At 35.7% G+C, this 16398-nt stretch overlaps 1 protein-coding gene and 1 long non-coding RNA gene across 2 annotated transcripts in view; both read right to left on the bottom strand.

Moving 5' to 3' along the window:
* Positions 1–11192, bottom strand: part of LOC128242344 (ADAM 17-like protease) — a 61501-nt gene extending 50309 nt beyond the window's left edge. The window contains exons 1-6 of the mRNA XM_052959461.1: positions 11118–11192; positions 10475–10604; positions 10015–10148; positions 9424–9518; positions 7538–7629; positions 1138–1232 (exon numbers count right to left, since the gene is read on the bottom strand). Coding sequence (XP_052815421.1) covers positions 1138–1232; positions 7538–7629; positions 9424–9518; positions 10015–10148; positions 10475–10604; positions 11118–11166 — 595 coding nt within the window. The 5' untranslated portion in view covers positions 11167–11192. The remainder of the gene's footprint in view (positions 1–1137; positions 1233–7537; positions 7630–9423; positions 9519–10014; positions 10149–10474; positions 10605–11117) is intronic.
* A 2048-nt stretch (positions 11193–13240) lies between these two features.
* LOC128242348 (uncharacterized) lies at positions 13241–15740 on the bottom strand. Its single transcript, XR_008262588.1, has 3 exons — positions 15632–15740; positions 14918–14988; positions 13241–14256 (listed from the first exon to the last, which is right to left on the bottom strand). It is a non-coding gene; the product is annotated as an uncharacterized LOC128242348 (long non-coding RNA).
* Between the last annotated feature and the right edge of the window lie 658 nt (positions 15741–16398).

The raw sequence follows: 16398 nt of genomic DNA on the forward strand, positions 1-16398 counted from the left end.
ACCTTAACCTTAACAGAAAAGCATACAAAATAAAACAGTTTCCTCACAATCTGATCTTCAACTTAACAGAAAAGCATACAATATAAGACAATTTCCTCACAATCTGACCTTCAACTTAACAGAAAAGCATACAATATAAGACAATTTCCTCACAATCTGACCTTCAACTTAACAGAAAAGCATACAATATAAGACAATTTCCACACAATCTGACCTTCAACTTAACAGAAAAGCATACAATATAAGACAATTTCCTCACAATCTGACCTTCAACTTAACAGAAAAGCATACAATATAAGACAATTTCCTCACAATCTGACCTTCAACTTAACAGAAAAGCATACAATTTAAGACAATTTCCTCACAATCTGACCTTCAACTTAACAGAAAAGCATACAATATAAGACAATTTCCTCACAATCTGACCTTCAACTTAACAGAAAAGCATACAATATAAGACAATTTCCTCACAATCTGACCTTCATCTTAACAAAAAGGCATACAAAATAAAACAATTTTTTCACAATCTGACCTTTATCTTAAGTATTCTTAACAGAAAAGCATACAGAATTTGACAATTTCCTCACAATCTGACCTTCACCTTTACAGAAAAGCATACAAATTATGATAATTTCTTTACAATCTGACATTCACCGTAACAGAAAAGCATAGAAATTATGATAATTTCCTCATTATCTGACCTTCACCTTTACATGAAAGCTTACAAATCAAGACAATTTCATTACATTGGGACCTTCACCTTAACAGAAAAAACATACAAAATAATATAATTTTCTCAAAATCTGACCTCACCTTATAACAGTAAAAACCCCACAAAATAAGACAATTTCCAAGGTTTTGTGTTTGGTAGGTTTAAAATAGGCCATTTGTTAGATCTGTAGTGGACAATGGTTGAAATCTTGTGACCTTGACTATGCAGAACAAGCTATAAATGATGAAGATCACCCTATTTTAATGTAAATTATGTCTGTTTAGGATGCACTTTGCTGCCACTAACAATAAGGTTGCCAGCATCTGTAGAACTTCCCTTCTAAAATGATAAACTGATTCTAAGATTCAAACTATGTACACTATACTATGTAGATTATAATGCTACTTCCATCTCATCCTCATTACCTGAGCTATGCTGGTTAAATGCTACTTCAATCTCATCTTCATCATCATCATCACCTAGCTCAACCTCTGGGTGGATTGCTCCACATTTTGGATGCCTGAAATATACACAAGGCTTACAAAACATATGGTGTATAATTTTTGTAAGTAAAGAGGTTGTTTATAATGCTTAATGTACTTATACCTTCACATATATGCACATTAGTCGAGGACACAGTTAGCATTAAGAGTTGCTTGCATTTTAAACCACCCTGTTTCCAAGTACTGGTAGGATCACCAACTCTCGCAATAACCTCTTTTCTTGTGATTTTATAGATTTCATTATTGTTCACTTTGCATTCTAATACCTATATGACATAGATCACAATTTTACGTATGTGTCCTGCATATCAGCTATCTATTGTAGCGTATTATTTGTCATAGTGTATTATCTATTGTAGCATATTATCTATCGTAGTGTATTACATGTTCAAATGTATTATCTATTGTAGCATATTATCTATCGTAGTGTATTACACGTTCAAATGTATTATCTATTGTAGCATATTATCTATCGTAGTGTATTACACGTTCAAATGTATTATCTATTGTAGCATATTATCTATCGTAGTGTATTACACGTTCAAATGTATTATCTATTGTAGCATATTATCTATCGTAGTGTATTACACGTTCAAATGTATTATCTATTGTAGCATATTATCTATCGTAGTGTATTACACGTTCAAATGTATTATCTATTGTAGCATATTATCTATCGTAGTGTATTACACGTTCAAATGTATTATCTATTGTAGCATATTTTCTATCGTAGTGTATTACACGTTCAAATGTATTATCTATTGTAGCATATTATCTATCGTAGTGTATTACACGTTCAAATGTATTATCTATTGTAGCATATTATCTATCGTAGTGTATTACATGTTCAAATGTATTATTTTGGTAAATATACGTCACTACGACAAACAATACATACATTGTTGTTTCTTAATTTTAATAAACTTTAAACATTGAAATTAAACACATATGCCTTACTCCCATACAGGTTCACTCTTCTATATTAGCTCATATAATATACATAATACAATCATAATAAATGCCACTGAACAAGATGAGAACATTATTACGTCATAAATGACTGTATTCTGACGTAATTGTATGTCGCGTGACTACTATTTTGGTAAATATACGTCACTACGACAAACAATACATACATTGTTGTTTCTTAATTTTAATAAACTTTAAACATTAAAATTAAACACATATGCCATACTGATGAGATAAATGCACAAAATAGAATGAAGTACTCAAATTAAAGCGTACTAAACCAGAGTGCCAACTCCATGTATGAACTAGAATCTCCAATACTTATTTACTCATGATTAAGTATGTCATCTGTGAAGCCAGAAGGAGTCTGAGAATGCACGTAATGCGCGAAGAAAACCTCTGAACTCTTCCATCGCCCGCTTTACGTACGATCTCGGGATTTATATTCTGAGCTATCGCGGTAGTAGCTCCCGTTGGACGAAACGACTTTGCCGTGTAACCCTGTCCCTCTAGACCTGCCAGTTTAATAGCTTCATCCAAAATTTTGGCAACAGACGATGCTTGAATTGCATTATACGGCGCGCGAAGCGATAAGAATACCGGACCACCTGGCGGCCGGAACCTGTCTGTCCGTTCAATGTAGTCCTGTAATGTCTGAACAGGATCAAGCTTAACGTTGCTCGCCCTTGGCAACTCGACCTCAAACCCTGACCGCGATGTATCATTTTTGATTCCGAAAAATGTTATTTTGGCAGACGTTTCACGGAATTCAACCTGACTAATATTGAAACATAACTTTATCTCGTCGTCGGCTTGTGAATACAATATGCCATTAGGTGCAACGTCTGATGGTCTTAGCATTAACGTCAATGCTAATAACATAATGGCTTTAAGCCTCAGATACTTAAAATCCAAATGTTTGTTGTCCGACCAACTTAAAAATAAGTTGTGAAAACGCTCTATAGGCATGACCTTTGATCTCTTCATTGGTTCACTGGTCCCCGATTTGACTAGTCCGCTAACGAGAAGTCTTACGTCTGAATCTTCGACAAGATTGACATGCCCCTTGGCTCGATATAAGTGACCTATAGCGGCAATGTTTGTTCTAATGACCGAATTAGGTCGAGACGACGCATAAGCCATGTTGCAGAAAAAATCGGCCAGATAACATGTGTCATTTGGCGGGAAATCACACTTTGTTTCAGTACAAAACTTAAACAATTTCTCGAGCGCGTTATCATATGATCGCAAAGTGCCCTTAGCAAGGCTATATCTCAACTTGCTAATTCTATACTGTGACCAGTTTTTTGCTACAAGTTCTTCCCGCCATACACTCTCCAGGCGACTATTTGCCACTTCCGGTTCCGGCACAGTTCCGGAAGTGCCCCCATTGATCGAAAAACTCTTGGGTTGTTCGGTAACTTTAGAGGTGGGGAAATTGACATACGAGCCAACCGTTGATACCATGTTTGTGTCTTCCACTGCGGAGCTATTATGGTCGCATACGCTTTTTGCGTTTGTACTATGTCTAAAATTTGTGGTATAAGACAAAACGGGGCGTTTACAAAGTTGTTTTCGCACCCCCAGTTGCCCTCCGATAGGGCGTCCACTGCTTCTGACAACGGATCCCAGTACCGACTGTTGAACCTCAGTAACTGAGCGTTCTGACAATTTGCAAACCGATCTATTGTGTGACGACCGTACAATTTGTCTATGTAACCGAACACGGATGGATGCAACATCCAATTGTGCTTGTCTGGCGTTCTCGACCAATAATCGGCTTGACCATTCTGTACTCCTGCGATATGAGCACAACGTAACGTGATTCCATGATCGAACGCTTCCGCCCAAATTGCTAATGCCAGCCTTGACAGTTTTTGGCTCGGGCCCCCCATATGGTTTATATAAGTCATTGCAGAAATATTGTCGGTTAGTACTTGCACTACTAACCCGCGTAACAGCTTCGCGAAGGCTTTGATGGCCATCAATATGGCCAACATTTCTCTTTCGTTCGAGGTGAGATACGAGACGCGGCGGTTCCAGTCGCCCGATGCAACATGGCTGCCGTACGTTGCTCCCCAGCCTAGACCACTGGCATCGGTGACCACCTGAGCCTGTATTGTCTCGGAACATATCTCGCGTGAGTTCCAGTAATCTACTGAATTTAACCACCACTGTAGTTCTTCTGCAACTTCCGGTGTTATAATTAAGCTATCCGACCACGATTTACGCGCACTAAGTAATTTATACGAATTTCTCAGAAAAAGTTTGCCAGGTGTGACGGCCCAGGCAACTGACACACACTGCCCCAATACTTTCGCTAACTGACGGGCAGCTGCCAGCCCTTGACTAAGAACTCTCCGAATAGACCTCTTAAGCCTGGCCACGCGAATCAACTGCACTTTTACGATTATTTTGCTGTCGGCAGTACATATTGTATATCCAATATATGCAATACGCTGTGTTGGCACTAGGTTTGATTTCTCAAAATTCACTTCAAACCCTAACTCGTCTAATGTATGCAGTAACTGATCTTTGTGATCTGTTATATTTGACACAGATGCACAAAGTAGAAAATCGTCAACAAAAACTGTAATTCTCAACCCTACAGACCGTAAATACGTTATAACATGCCTCAAAATCTTATTGAAAAAATATGGTGAACAGCATAAACCAAATACTAACACATTCCACACATAATAAACTCCATCCCATTTAAATCCTAAGAATTTTCTGTGTGATACATGAACAGGTATATGTAAAAATCCGTCTTTGATATCAGTCGTAATAAACCTGTCTTCGGGTTCTATTAACTTCACAGCATCTCGAATGTCTTCATTTCTGTACTTTGGAACATTACAATTATCATTAAGCTTCCTTAAATCCGTGATAAGACGTAACTTATTGTTCTTTTTAGGCACAACCCCTAAAGGGCTCACACAAACTGGTTTTTCTTCCCTAGGTTCTATGTATCCGAGTAATAACAACCTATGTAATTCCTGATTAACAAACTGACACTGTTTTGCACTAAGATCGTGATTCTTTAACTCGAAAGGCTGTACTTGTGTCGCAAAGGGAATAGTAATACCATTAGTAATCCAATCAATTATGTGATTGGGAGCATCAATCTGTTTCCATGCAGATATATTTCGTTGGAGATTAGAAATACACTTTGAAACAAAATTTTAATTAAGTGAAATCTGAATGAAAACAACGCTTAATGTAAGCACACAATGCGTAACTAATCGTCCTTATCGTATGTGTCGTATGGGTGCACCCTCGTCCTTCTGGTGACTGTTGCGGTATCTCGACGACGGGAACTGGCGCGACGCGAAGCTATTGAAAACGTCTCCCCGCAACCTCCGCGTTGACCTCCACGATAACCGCCACGTCCCGACTCGTACGATGATGTTGACGCACCACGTGCTGGGGCTGTCGTACGGCTGGCCGCCGATAAGGTGGCTGCAGACCTTAAAGTATCGAGCGAGTCTGCGTTTAACCCGGATGTGTTCTTTTGTAACGCACAAAATATCCTTGATGTTGATTGGTCAAACTGTCCATTAACAAGAATAGCCGCATACTTGTCCTGAACATATTTACACTGGGCATGACAAATAAGAAACAACTGGTCCAATGTATCTTGGGTTACACTAGATCCTGGTTCAATTGTCGATAGGAGTTTTGCCGTGGTTTCACTGTTACGGCTACACTTTGAAAGAATGTTCAATACAGGAACATCCGAACGCTTGATTCCTTGACGGGATTCGTTGAGTCGTAGCTCTGTCGGCAGCTTAATCCGTGCCAAACTGTCCTTCAGTGCGGAAAAATCCCCCTGGATATCAGAATTAGACCCGGTGGCAGTTAGAGCTGCGGTACCGGGAGCCAACACGTGGCTTCTTTCTGGGTGGTCGTTTACCGAGAAGCACCCTTCACGTGGTGAATTTACAAATCCGGAGGAAATATCAAGTTTCTGAATCACTGTCTGTAGATTTCGTTCTACGCCGATAATCCTTTCGTTCACAGAGTCTTTAAACTCCTGAAACTGTTCCTCCATCTGAATAATTGTCTATGAAATAAACTTATTTTCCTGACTGAACAAATACACGTCCTCTCTCGAGAGTGAACAAGATGAGAACATTATTACGTCATAAATGACTGTATTATGACGTAATTGTATGTCGCGTGACTACTATCTATTGTAGCATATTATCTATCGTAGTGTATTACATGTTCAAATGTATTATCTATTGTAGCATATTATCTATCGTAGTGTATTACATGTTCAAATGTATTATCTATTGTAGCATATTATCTATCGTAGTGTATTACATGTTCAAATGTATTATCTATTGTAGCATATTATCTATCGTAGGGTAAATTACATGTTCAAATGTATTATCTATTGTAGCATATTATCTATCGTAGTGTATTACATGTTCAAATGTATTATCTATTGTAGCATATTATCTATCGTAGTGTATTACATGTTCAAATGTATTATCTATTGTAGCATATTATCTATCGTGGTGTATTACATGTTCAAATGTATTATCTATTGTAGCATATTATCTATCGTAGTGTATTACATGTTCAAATGTATTATCTATTGTAGCATATTATCTATCGTAGTGTATTACATGTTCAAATGTATTATCTATTGTAGCATATTATCTATCGTGGTGTATTACATGTTCAAATGTATTATCTATTGTAGCATATTATCTATCGTAGTGTATTACATGTTCAAATGTATTATCTATTGTAGCATATTATCTATCGTAGTGTATTACATGTTCAAATGTATTATCTATTGTAGCATATTATCTATTGTAGTGTATTACATGTTCAAATGTATTATCTATTGTAGCATATAATCTATCGTTGCATATTTATCTATTGTAGCAATATTACCTTTTGTAGCATATTATCAATCATAGCATATCTTCTATCTTAGCATATTATCTATCCAAACTAATTATCTATTGTAGGGTTTTATCTATCATAGCATCATTATCTATTGTAGCAATATTATCTTTTGTAGCATATTAGCAATCATATCGTATTTTCTATCTTAGCATATTATCTATCAAAGCAAACTATATATCATAGAGCATTATCTATTGATCATAGCGTATAATCTATCTTAGCATATTATCTATCCAAACTAATTATCTATTGTAGGGTTTTATCTATCATAGCATCATTACCTATTGTAGCATAGCAATCATATCATATTTTCTATCGTAGCATATTATTTATCGAAGCAAACTATATATCATAGCGTATTATCTATTGATAATAGTGTATTATCTATCGTAGAATATCATTGACAGTAAAACTCTGTATTACTTACGAGTCAGATTTGATGTCTGAACGTCTGTAGGCAACCATAGTGGACTCGTCGTGGAAGTCCATGGTCTCCTTCTCAGCATGGTGGGACAGCGGCTGAAGGAGTACAGTGAACCAAATATATTATATATAGTTGTCCATGTCCTTCTCTCGCCCAAGAGGTTGTTGGTTTGATCCCCGCCATTGGTACTTTCTTATAGCTTCATTTAATGGACACCAGTACTGGTTTATATCAAACCAGAAAACAGACTCAAGGGTGATTCTATATCAGCTTACATTGCAATTCAGCTAAAATATATCAGCTTAAAGATGCACACTTACTCCCAGATAAGATTTACCACAATCAATAATAATGTTTTAATATTTAAAAAAAGATGAATAAATGTCGACAACAATGGTTCTTATGAAGGATACTAATTTTAATTTAAAAGAAATGAGCATAAACCCCGGTATTTCTACCTTATGAGACTAAAGTAGGCCACAATATATCTTTTAGTATTCACCAATCATTTAATATCTTTGCGCTTTCTGCTATTAAATACACGTTATAATCTTGTTATCAGTAATTAATATTTTCCATAAATGCATTATTTAGTAAGTAGTTAAAGGTTTATCAGTCAAATTTGATGTTTGTTATACATGTGTATGTATTGATTTTGAATAAGAGTGTCACTTTAAGCTTATCAAATATGAATTGTGTATCAATAAGGTATAATTTCTATTAACAAGTTTTAAATGGAAAAAGGTGTCCAATATTTGTATTTTAGTACATTTTGATACTAAAGTTTCCATGGCAACTGTAATATGGCACGTATAACACTCCCATTTTATCTATGGCCCCAAAACTAGACACGTGAGTTTGTCTTGTTGAATATCATGCTGTTCAGAGGTTAAGTGAAAAACAATGGGGGACTATATCCTTATGAACTCAATACTTGTATTTTAGTACATTTTGATACTCAAGTTTCCATGGCAACTGTAATATGGTACGTGTAACACTCCCATTTTATCTATGGCTCAAAACTAGACACGTGAGTTTGTCTTGTTGTATATCATGCTTTTCAGAAGTTTAAGGGGAAAATAATGGGGGACTATATCCTTATGAACTAATATGAGATAGTGAGTTCATTGCAATCAAATCTCACGGTTTCTTTTATTTTGGACTTTTGCTCTATAACAATCAAAACAAAAAAGTACTCAGTGCTGGGGAGCAAAATCAATGAGGTTATTTGCCGTATTCAGCTGAAATTTGGCTCAATTTGCAATTTGATATCAATTGATTGTTATTTGTAATCAATTATAAGAATGAAAGAAAGGAAAAATGTTTGTTTCAGTGTAAGAATGCATTATATTACCAAAACTACCAGTAAATGTTTCACCATGGCAAAGGCACTCTTGAAATTTGGTGCTCACTCGGTGAATTATATCATTTTGCTATCTTACACTAAAATAAACACTTCCCACAAAGACACAATACAGAACAACGGAATTTTCACCCAGTTTTCACTACAGCACAATTCGTACACACATCAGGGCCTTTTTACCCTTCTTTGCTTTAGCCCACACCCGGCTACTTCCCCAAGGAACAGACCCTGTTCCCCCCCCCCCCAAAGCGTCTGATGATGTTTGAGTGATGTATTAACTGTGTTATTGATAATTTACTCCATATTTAAAACTTAATTGTTTAACAAAAAGTACTTGAAAAACTATGAAGAAGTACTCTGAGAATTTTTCCCAAGAAGAAAAAAGTGAAAAAAACACCCTACACATGTATACACGAAGGAGTCAAATAGTGCCAACGAGCATGATTTAGTATAATGTTGTAATAATTATTAACTAGATTCACAACTGGTGTAAACAAAATAAAATAACAATTAAAAGAGGGAATACCTCAACCACAAACTCTTCCCCATCGGTGGCAAACACCCCCGTGAACACGCCAGTATTGTCATCCATGTGAAAACTTGCCTCCGAATTTCTATCATCTGTTTACAGGAAAGAAACAATCTTACATTATACAAAGTTGATTCTGAAGGTTTTGGGACCATCATCCTAATGGTATTTAAAATGTCTATTTCGGGGCTTAGATTAAATAGAGCTCTTTTGAAGCCAGATATTTATCCCCTGCCAGGAAACTGGGGAAAGGATTGAAATTCTGAGGGATGTTTCTCCCTTCAGGGGATATAATGATATGGCACATTTGAATACACATTTATAAGCACGTAGTATTCTAAAATTTGTCATAATGACATGTCAATATTCACACCGCAGTCGAAACCTGTTGGTTCGACCTCGCTCGGCTCGAGTTCCTTGTTGGCTCACACTAGATGTAAAGGACCTATTTCTTTTTACTGTAGATAATCATTCCCGCTGATTCCGAGGCTCGATGTATTTTCGACGGTCCCTGGTGGGAGGTCAAGCCAACGAGGTTTGACTGTATATGCTTATTATGGATTGGGTTTCTATTAATATGTCACTTACTTTCAACTACCCCTTCAAAGAAGTTCTCTTGGTTGAAGCCAAACACTTCCTCTTTTGATCCATCGGCATGCACCGCTCGTAGTTTGAATGTGGAGCTGAACAGATGACTAGGTTTGGCATGAATCGTAAAGTTCCTGAAAAAAATCATTAAAAAATGTATGAAACATTATTTAGTTGTTAAAAAATTAATGTAATATCGCCAAATTAATTATTCTGCCCACTACATGGATCAGTTAAAAAATATTCGGTGTTGAACAACATATTCATGAATAGCAATATAATGCTTCATTTGCTAAATGTTAAGAGGTCAATGCCCCTAAAAAAAAGGAATTAAAAAATAAAAGGGATTTTTTTTCCATATGTAGAGTAGGGAAAAATATATACTTTTTCAGTAAGGGAATGGTGACGTATTTTGGCCATAAAAGGGCTGAATAAAAACACTGCATGAACATGTACTTACTTGCCGAATGCTGAAAGTTTGATCTCTTTGGTGAATCTTCTTTCCTCAATGCTTCGTTTTGACAAAGAGTGAACATGAATGTGCTTGGTCTTTACGATGTCATATGAGTGAAATTTATCATCTAAGGCTCCTGAAATATAAGAAACACATGTATGAAATGAAAAGAGCAGGAGCAGTGTCCTTGATGGAGCTTAAGCATCGCGGTGACCAACACTTGCAGGGGTGGATCCAGGATTTGATGTTAGAGGGGGAGTAACATAGGGGCATGACCTTTTGACTTACATGAACATTGCTCCCTCAGAACTGAAATTTATTTGGTTAAAAGTGTTGGCAAGGGGGTTTGGGGGTACTCCCCTAAGAATTAAAACAAATATAGTCTGAATTTAAGAGCATTTTGAACATATTTTTGGGTAAGATGAAGACCCTAAAATGCACAACCTTTTGTGTGAGAGACAGAAAGCTTCGAATGATCCTCCGGTCATGATCTCTCATCAATTCATCTGTACATTTATAATCGTATACAGTGTATTATTTTTTTAAGCTAGATATCTATCAAACAGCAAAATAAAATATTTCAGATGGGAAACTAAATCTTTATCTACTCTATTGCATTAAGATATGAATTGCTATAAATGGAAAATACCTTTAACACTGCAAAATAAATTCAAAATGAGGAAGATTTTGGCGATCATCTTGCTGCTACCGTTGCGAGATGTAAACAAACGGTCGGCCCAGTTGTCTATCCTTAATTATGATCGGACCTGCTTCGAGGCCATCAGAATTATTAATGTCGTTCATCTTTGTCGTGATATTTTTTTTTTTACTTTTATGTTATAAAAGGAATGGCAATATTACTATATTATAGTATATTCTATACTTTTTTAGGAGTCTATCATGAATTATTTTAATGCAACGTTTATAAATACGTTGAAACTGTTGTCTCAATCGTAACAACTCGGCCATCTCCGGCAAGCTTCGAGATAGACCTCGTAAATAGTAGTAAGGATATACGAAAGTGCGATGCGGCTGCCGGCGATTAACACCGTTTCCAATCCGCGTAAAGAAGGCCCATTGTAACAACAAGGAAATGGATTGTGTTAAATTAAATGTGCTTGTTTAAGAGAAAATATTTATTGTAACCTCAAAGAATGTTCGTTTTATGAATATTTAGATGATTCCTTATAGTTGAAGCACTCTATTTCCTCTAGAAAAATCGTGAGCACACAGAAAATGTACTTGACAGTCATTGAAATGATCATACGATACGGTTCATGGCATGCATGAATCATTACATCGGATTAAATGCATGCATGGACTAAATGTCAACATTTTCTCAACAGTTATAGGAATACCCTATGAAATGTAAGTTTTAAGTCTTACTTTGCCGTGTTATTTTTCCCACCATGCCTTGTCATTAAAACAACATTACTATTCTGTAAAATCATTGATTGCCTTGTGCAGAGTTTTGTGGGTTGTGGTAGGATGGGTGTGAGCTTGGCACCCAGTCAGCTTTACCAGCTGAAATCTATGCAGGCCTTTACTTCAGCATTGTTGGGTTTGGGCTGCAGATTTTTTTTGTGTAAACAGTTCTGTGGGGTTGGGGTGGGGCGGTGACTATCCACGCAGTAAGCTCAATTGTTAGAGTACCAGTACAACGTTCATGTGGATATGCACCAGACAATTGTAACCACGGCCCCCCCAGGTCTGGGTAATAGTGGGGACTTTGACTTTCAATACAGCCAACCCCGGCTAAAATCCCCACCCTGCGCGGACGATCCAATGGCAAAATCCCTGCCAAATGCCCCCACACCCCAGGGACTCTAGGTAAGGTCCATTCCCCTCTATATTTTAAGCGAAGATAAAACCACCGCATTCACCCAGCACTGCAGGGCCACCTGATAGGTAAAAACACGGCCCATTTCCCCGGGTTAACCCCAGTATTCCCCCGGACCTGGGGTGGGGGGGGGGTACAATTGACTGGTGCACTAAGTTGACAGAACTTGTCTTAAAATTGTATTTGTTCAAGGCAGATCATGCTTCACTTTACCTCCTAAGCTGTGGATAAACCCACTCATTAGAAGTTTCCTTACACATTATATTTGTCTTAATCTATAATTATTAGTCTCAATATCTTTGAGTAAATTGTCATTTTTTATTAAAAACAACAACACCAAAAGAGTAACTGATAAGATACTCAACTGATTTATTTTTTTGTAAATAAAAGCCTTAAAAAAATATTTTGCCAGGTTACTAAGCTTTTCAGCAATGTATACCAGACTTTTTTCAATAATACTTAATCTATTTTGAATAATTAGCCTTTAGATCACTCTTCACCAAATGACTCTTTTATGTCCAACTCCATAGAATGCAAACAAGAATATTTACAGTTTGGATCAACATGTCTCTTAATTTTATTTTTAATATTAGTCAAGTAAGAACAGAGCCATCTGTATGCAATCCAATGTAAAATTAATGATAAATTAGGTTTTGCTCCCATTTTTACTTTCATTTCTGTGCCAAGCCCTTTTAAGTGCATTGAGTCTTTTGGGAGACTTCACAATATTTCTGGCGTTTAATCCCCATATATGGCTTTAAGTTGCCATACAAATTTAAGTCTTCATTATAAAAATACTGTATGTCTCCACTTTAACCATAAACACACCATGAGAGGACTATTTAAAGCATTACCATGTGTCAGAATTATAGATCTTTCTTTGCATTTTATTTGTCTAAATGTATTACCGGTCTCTTTAGCAATATCCTTGTGCCTCTTTGAGTACTTGGCTTGACAGTTTGGTTTTAATTACATTGTTTTGAATGTTTTATTTGTACACAACAATGATGATGATGATGATGACACTATGCTATGCCAAAACCTCAACACATTTTCTTCAAACAAAAAAGGACAGTCATTCAGAATAACTTTTATTACATCATTTGAGAAAATAAACTCATACAATCAACGAAATAAACAATTACATGCATCTGTAAAATCACAAGTCATGTTATGTGTTCGTTAAATTTAACTTAATAAAGAAAATAAATTGTGGTTGCAGTAAGCAATGCGCATCACTTCTAATAAACATTCCAACAGACTGAAAAATAAATCAACACAAATGGAAAAACTGTTTGCAAGTCAGCTAGTATCTTATTTTATGCCTTATCAGATTGCTATGCAAGCTGGAAGCTTACAAAATCACTCTTAAGTCTGTTGCCTAAGTAGAAACAAGTATGGACATCCTTTTCCTGAGGTCAAGAGAAAGCATCTTGGAGGTCTTGAACTCACAACCTTGAATTTGAGGCTTATCCTCTAGACCACTTTCACCTTTTCACTTTTAAAAGAGCCCAGTTTACAATATGGCATTTGCAAGGATGTGCCCTATTAACAGATTTTCTGAAGTCTTAAAAATTGAACTGAACAAAATAGTTCTCCTTTATTTGGTCTGCCGATGCCATCTGTTTCTGTTTTTGTAGTTATCTTCCCTCCATAATATAGGAAAACCACTTTAAGCGTAGATATATCCTTTACCATATTACCCTTTTAAAATATATGTTCGGATTTATTTAATAATCACGGACCAACAGATGACTTTTATCTTCAACTTCACATCAGTATGTAAGTCATCAAATATTTGAGATGACAAGATGTTCCACTGAACGCTTTGTTTCCATCTTGCACTCATTTTTCCAAGGTAGGCGTTGCAGTTGTGTTAGATGATTTCCATGCATTGCAGGTCAATCCTCATACAATGGCATTTTTGATTACATTCGGATTACAGTGCCTGAAATAGAAAACAGAAAAAAACAACAATAATAGGAATTATATTTTCAGATGAATTATTTTAAAAGCCGGTACAACAACAGAAAAGTATTCACAAAACATTAAGTGCAACACCAATTTAAAGCTGCATCCTCACAGTTTTACTGTTCTGACACCTTTTTTATTTTTATCTTTAAACAAGCCAATTGGCAATTATTGTGCAAATGTATGGAAACCAGTAATATTAGACTGCTGACATAATATCAGATCACAGTCTTTCATATACAAGTTTGAAAATTTGGTAAAAATTCCTCCAACTAGTCATATAAGGTCACACATAATAGAACAGATTTCAATTGTTTGGAAAATATTTTTTTGCTATTGCTTTAAGCCATATAATTAATTATATGTGTAAATTCAATTTAATTACTCCTTTGGGCTTTTGAAGAATGACCAAGAAGAACTGTCAATCTGTGAGAGAGCAGCTTTTAGCTCTGGACTACTGGTAAATTAAAAAATATGAAATTGTTATCATGTTTAAATTCATCTACAATGTTGATATTTTAATACTGTCAATCCTTGTTGGTTAATTGTACAAACATGCAGGTACTTTTGGGCTTAAACCAATAGGATACTTGACTGTTAAATTATTGTCCGAATTTCGAAAACAGCACAACTATTACCTCATCTGCCTTTTTTCATTAGAAGAAGCCGGGAATCAGAGTCAGCTGTACCCCTGGTACCATACTCTTCTCTGAAAATGACAATAAGATTAAAATTTAAATGTCTGCATTTCTTTGGCACAGTAAAAATGTCAGCATTTTCAATGTTTCTGCATCACCACCACTGGTGGATATCATAGAATTTAGTCTTGAAAGAAATGTATGCTGGTTTATGCGTTCAAACTCATTTTGTTAAACCAATAGAATGAAGATCTAATTTATTTAGAGAACTATATTAGTGAGCAGGCCGAGGCATTCAATTGTGCCATTAATTGTGTGTTCGATAACAACAATCACGGACATATAAACCATACATCCTTGGTTAAAAGAATGTAAATTTTAATTATAATAATTAAAATTAAAGTTAATGATATGAAATGTATGAGATAAATACACTGAGAAAGAAAGTCTAACCTATTATCGATCTAAGTAAAGTCAGATTCAGACTTATTTGTTATTAAAAAAAAATCAAATAGAGTATTTGTTTTCTATTTTTTGCCACTGATCACTGGAGCTTCAAAATTGTTATTTACTATATTAGAATCTGTCAAATGAAAGAAGACTTTACCCCACCCACTAAGAATTAATGACATTTCCAATTAGTTTCTCATTAGGGCTCTTTAAAACTATTTTTATATTTTATTAAAATACAATAAGTATAAAAATAACACTTACACACAAATAAGTGGTAAAAGTTCGCTCCTCATTCTGTCTTTGGACTAACATATCTCTTGGTTGTTTGAACATCTTCTTGGTCGGCCATGATGGACTATTTTCTTACGACCCGTATTATATCCGAGGCCATATCTTGATACTAGCCGAGGAGTTCCGATTGCTGTTGTCTATCACAGATTATTTAGCTTGACGAATAGGCTATTGAGCAAACAGATTATAGGCTTAAAAGTATCACGATTATGAAACTGTTGTCCGCATCTCTATAATATGTACCTTTACGAAGTTGTTAGTGTCTATCAAAGAAATATTTTGATTGATATTTATGTATGTCATACAAAAATAACCCTTTCATATACCATTTCTTTTATAGACATTTAAAGGTACATATAAACAAAATCAATTGATATATTTTATTTTTTGCATCAAATATGTTCTTTGATAATATAAAGAAAAGTACATTGATCAAACAAGTGTAAGTGAGAAAGAAATAGAATTGGCTTCAATTGCCAATCAATAATTTTTGCTCACAGTCTGCAGTCTATCACAGATCAATGAGCAATTGCAATGACCAACAGTTAACACAAACGGTTCCGTGGGAGGGGGGATGGTACACCCGGCACATGCCCCATCACTAAAGTCACATTCTATTTCAAAGGAGTGGAAATTAATAAACTACACCTTTCAAATGCCATCATGTGCAGGCGACGTGAACTCATAAAAACAAGAGGGTAATGATGGCCCTAAATCGCTCACCTGAGTAAAAGAGT

This window comes from Mya arenaria, chromosome 8 (assembly GCF_026914265.1).
Source record: "Mya arenaria isolate MELC-2E11 chromosome 8, ASM2691426v1".
NCBI lineage: Eukaryota > Metazoa > Mollusca > Bivalvia > Myida > Myidae > Mya > Mya arenaria.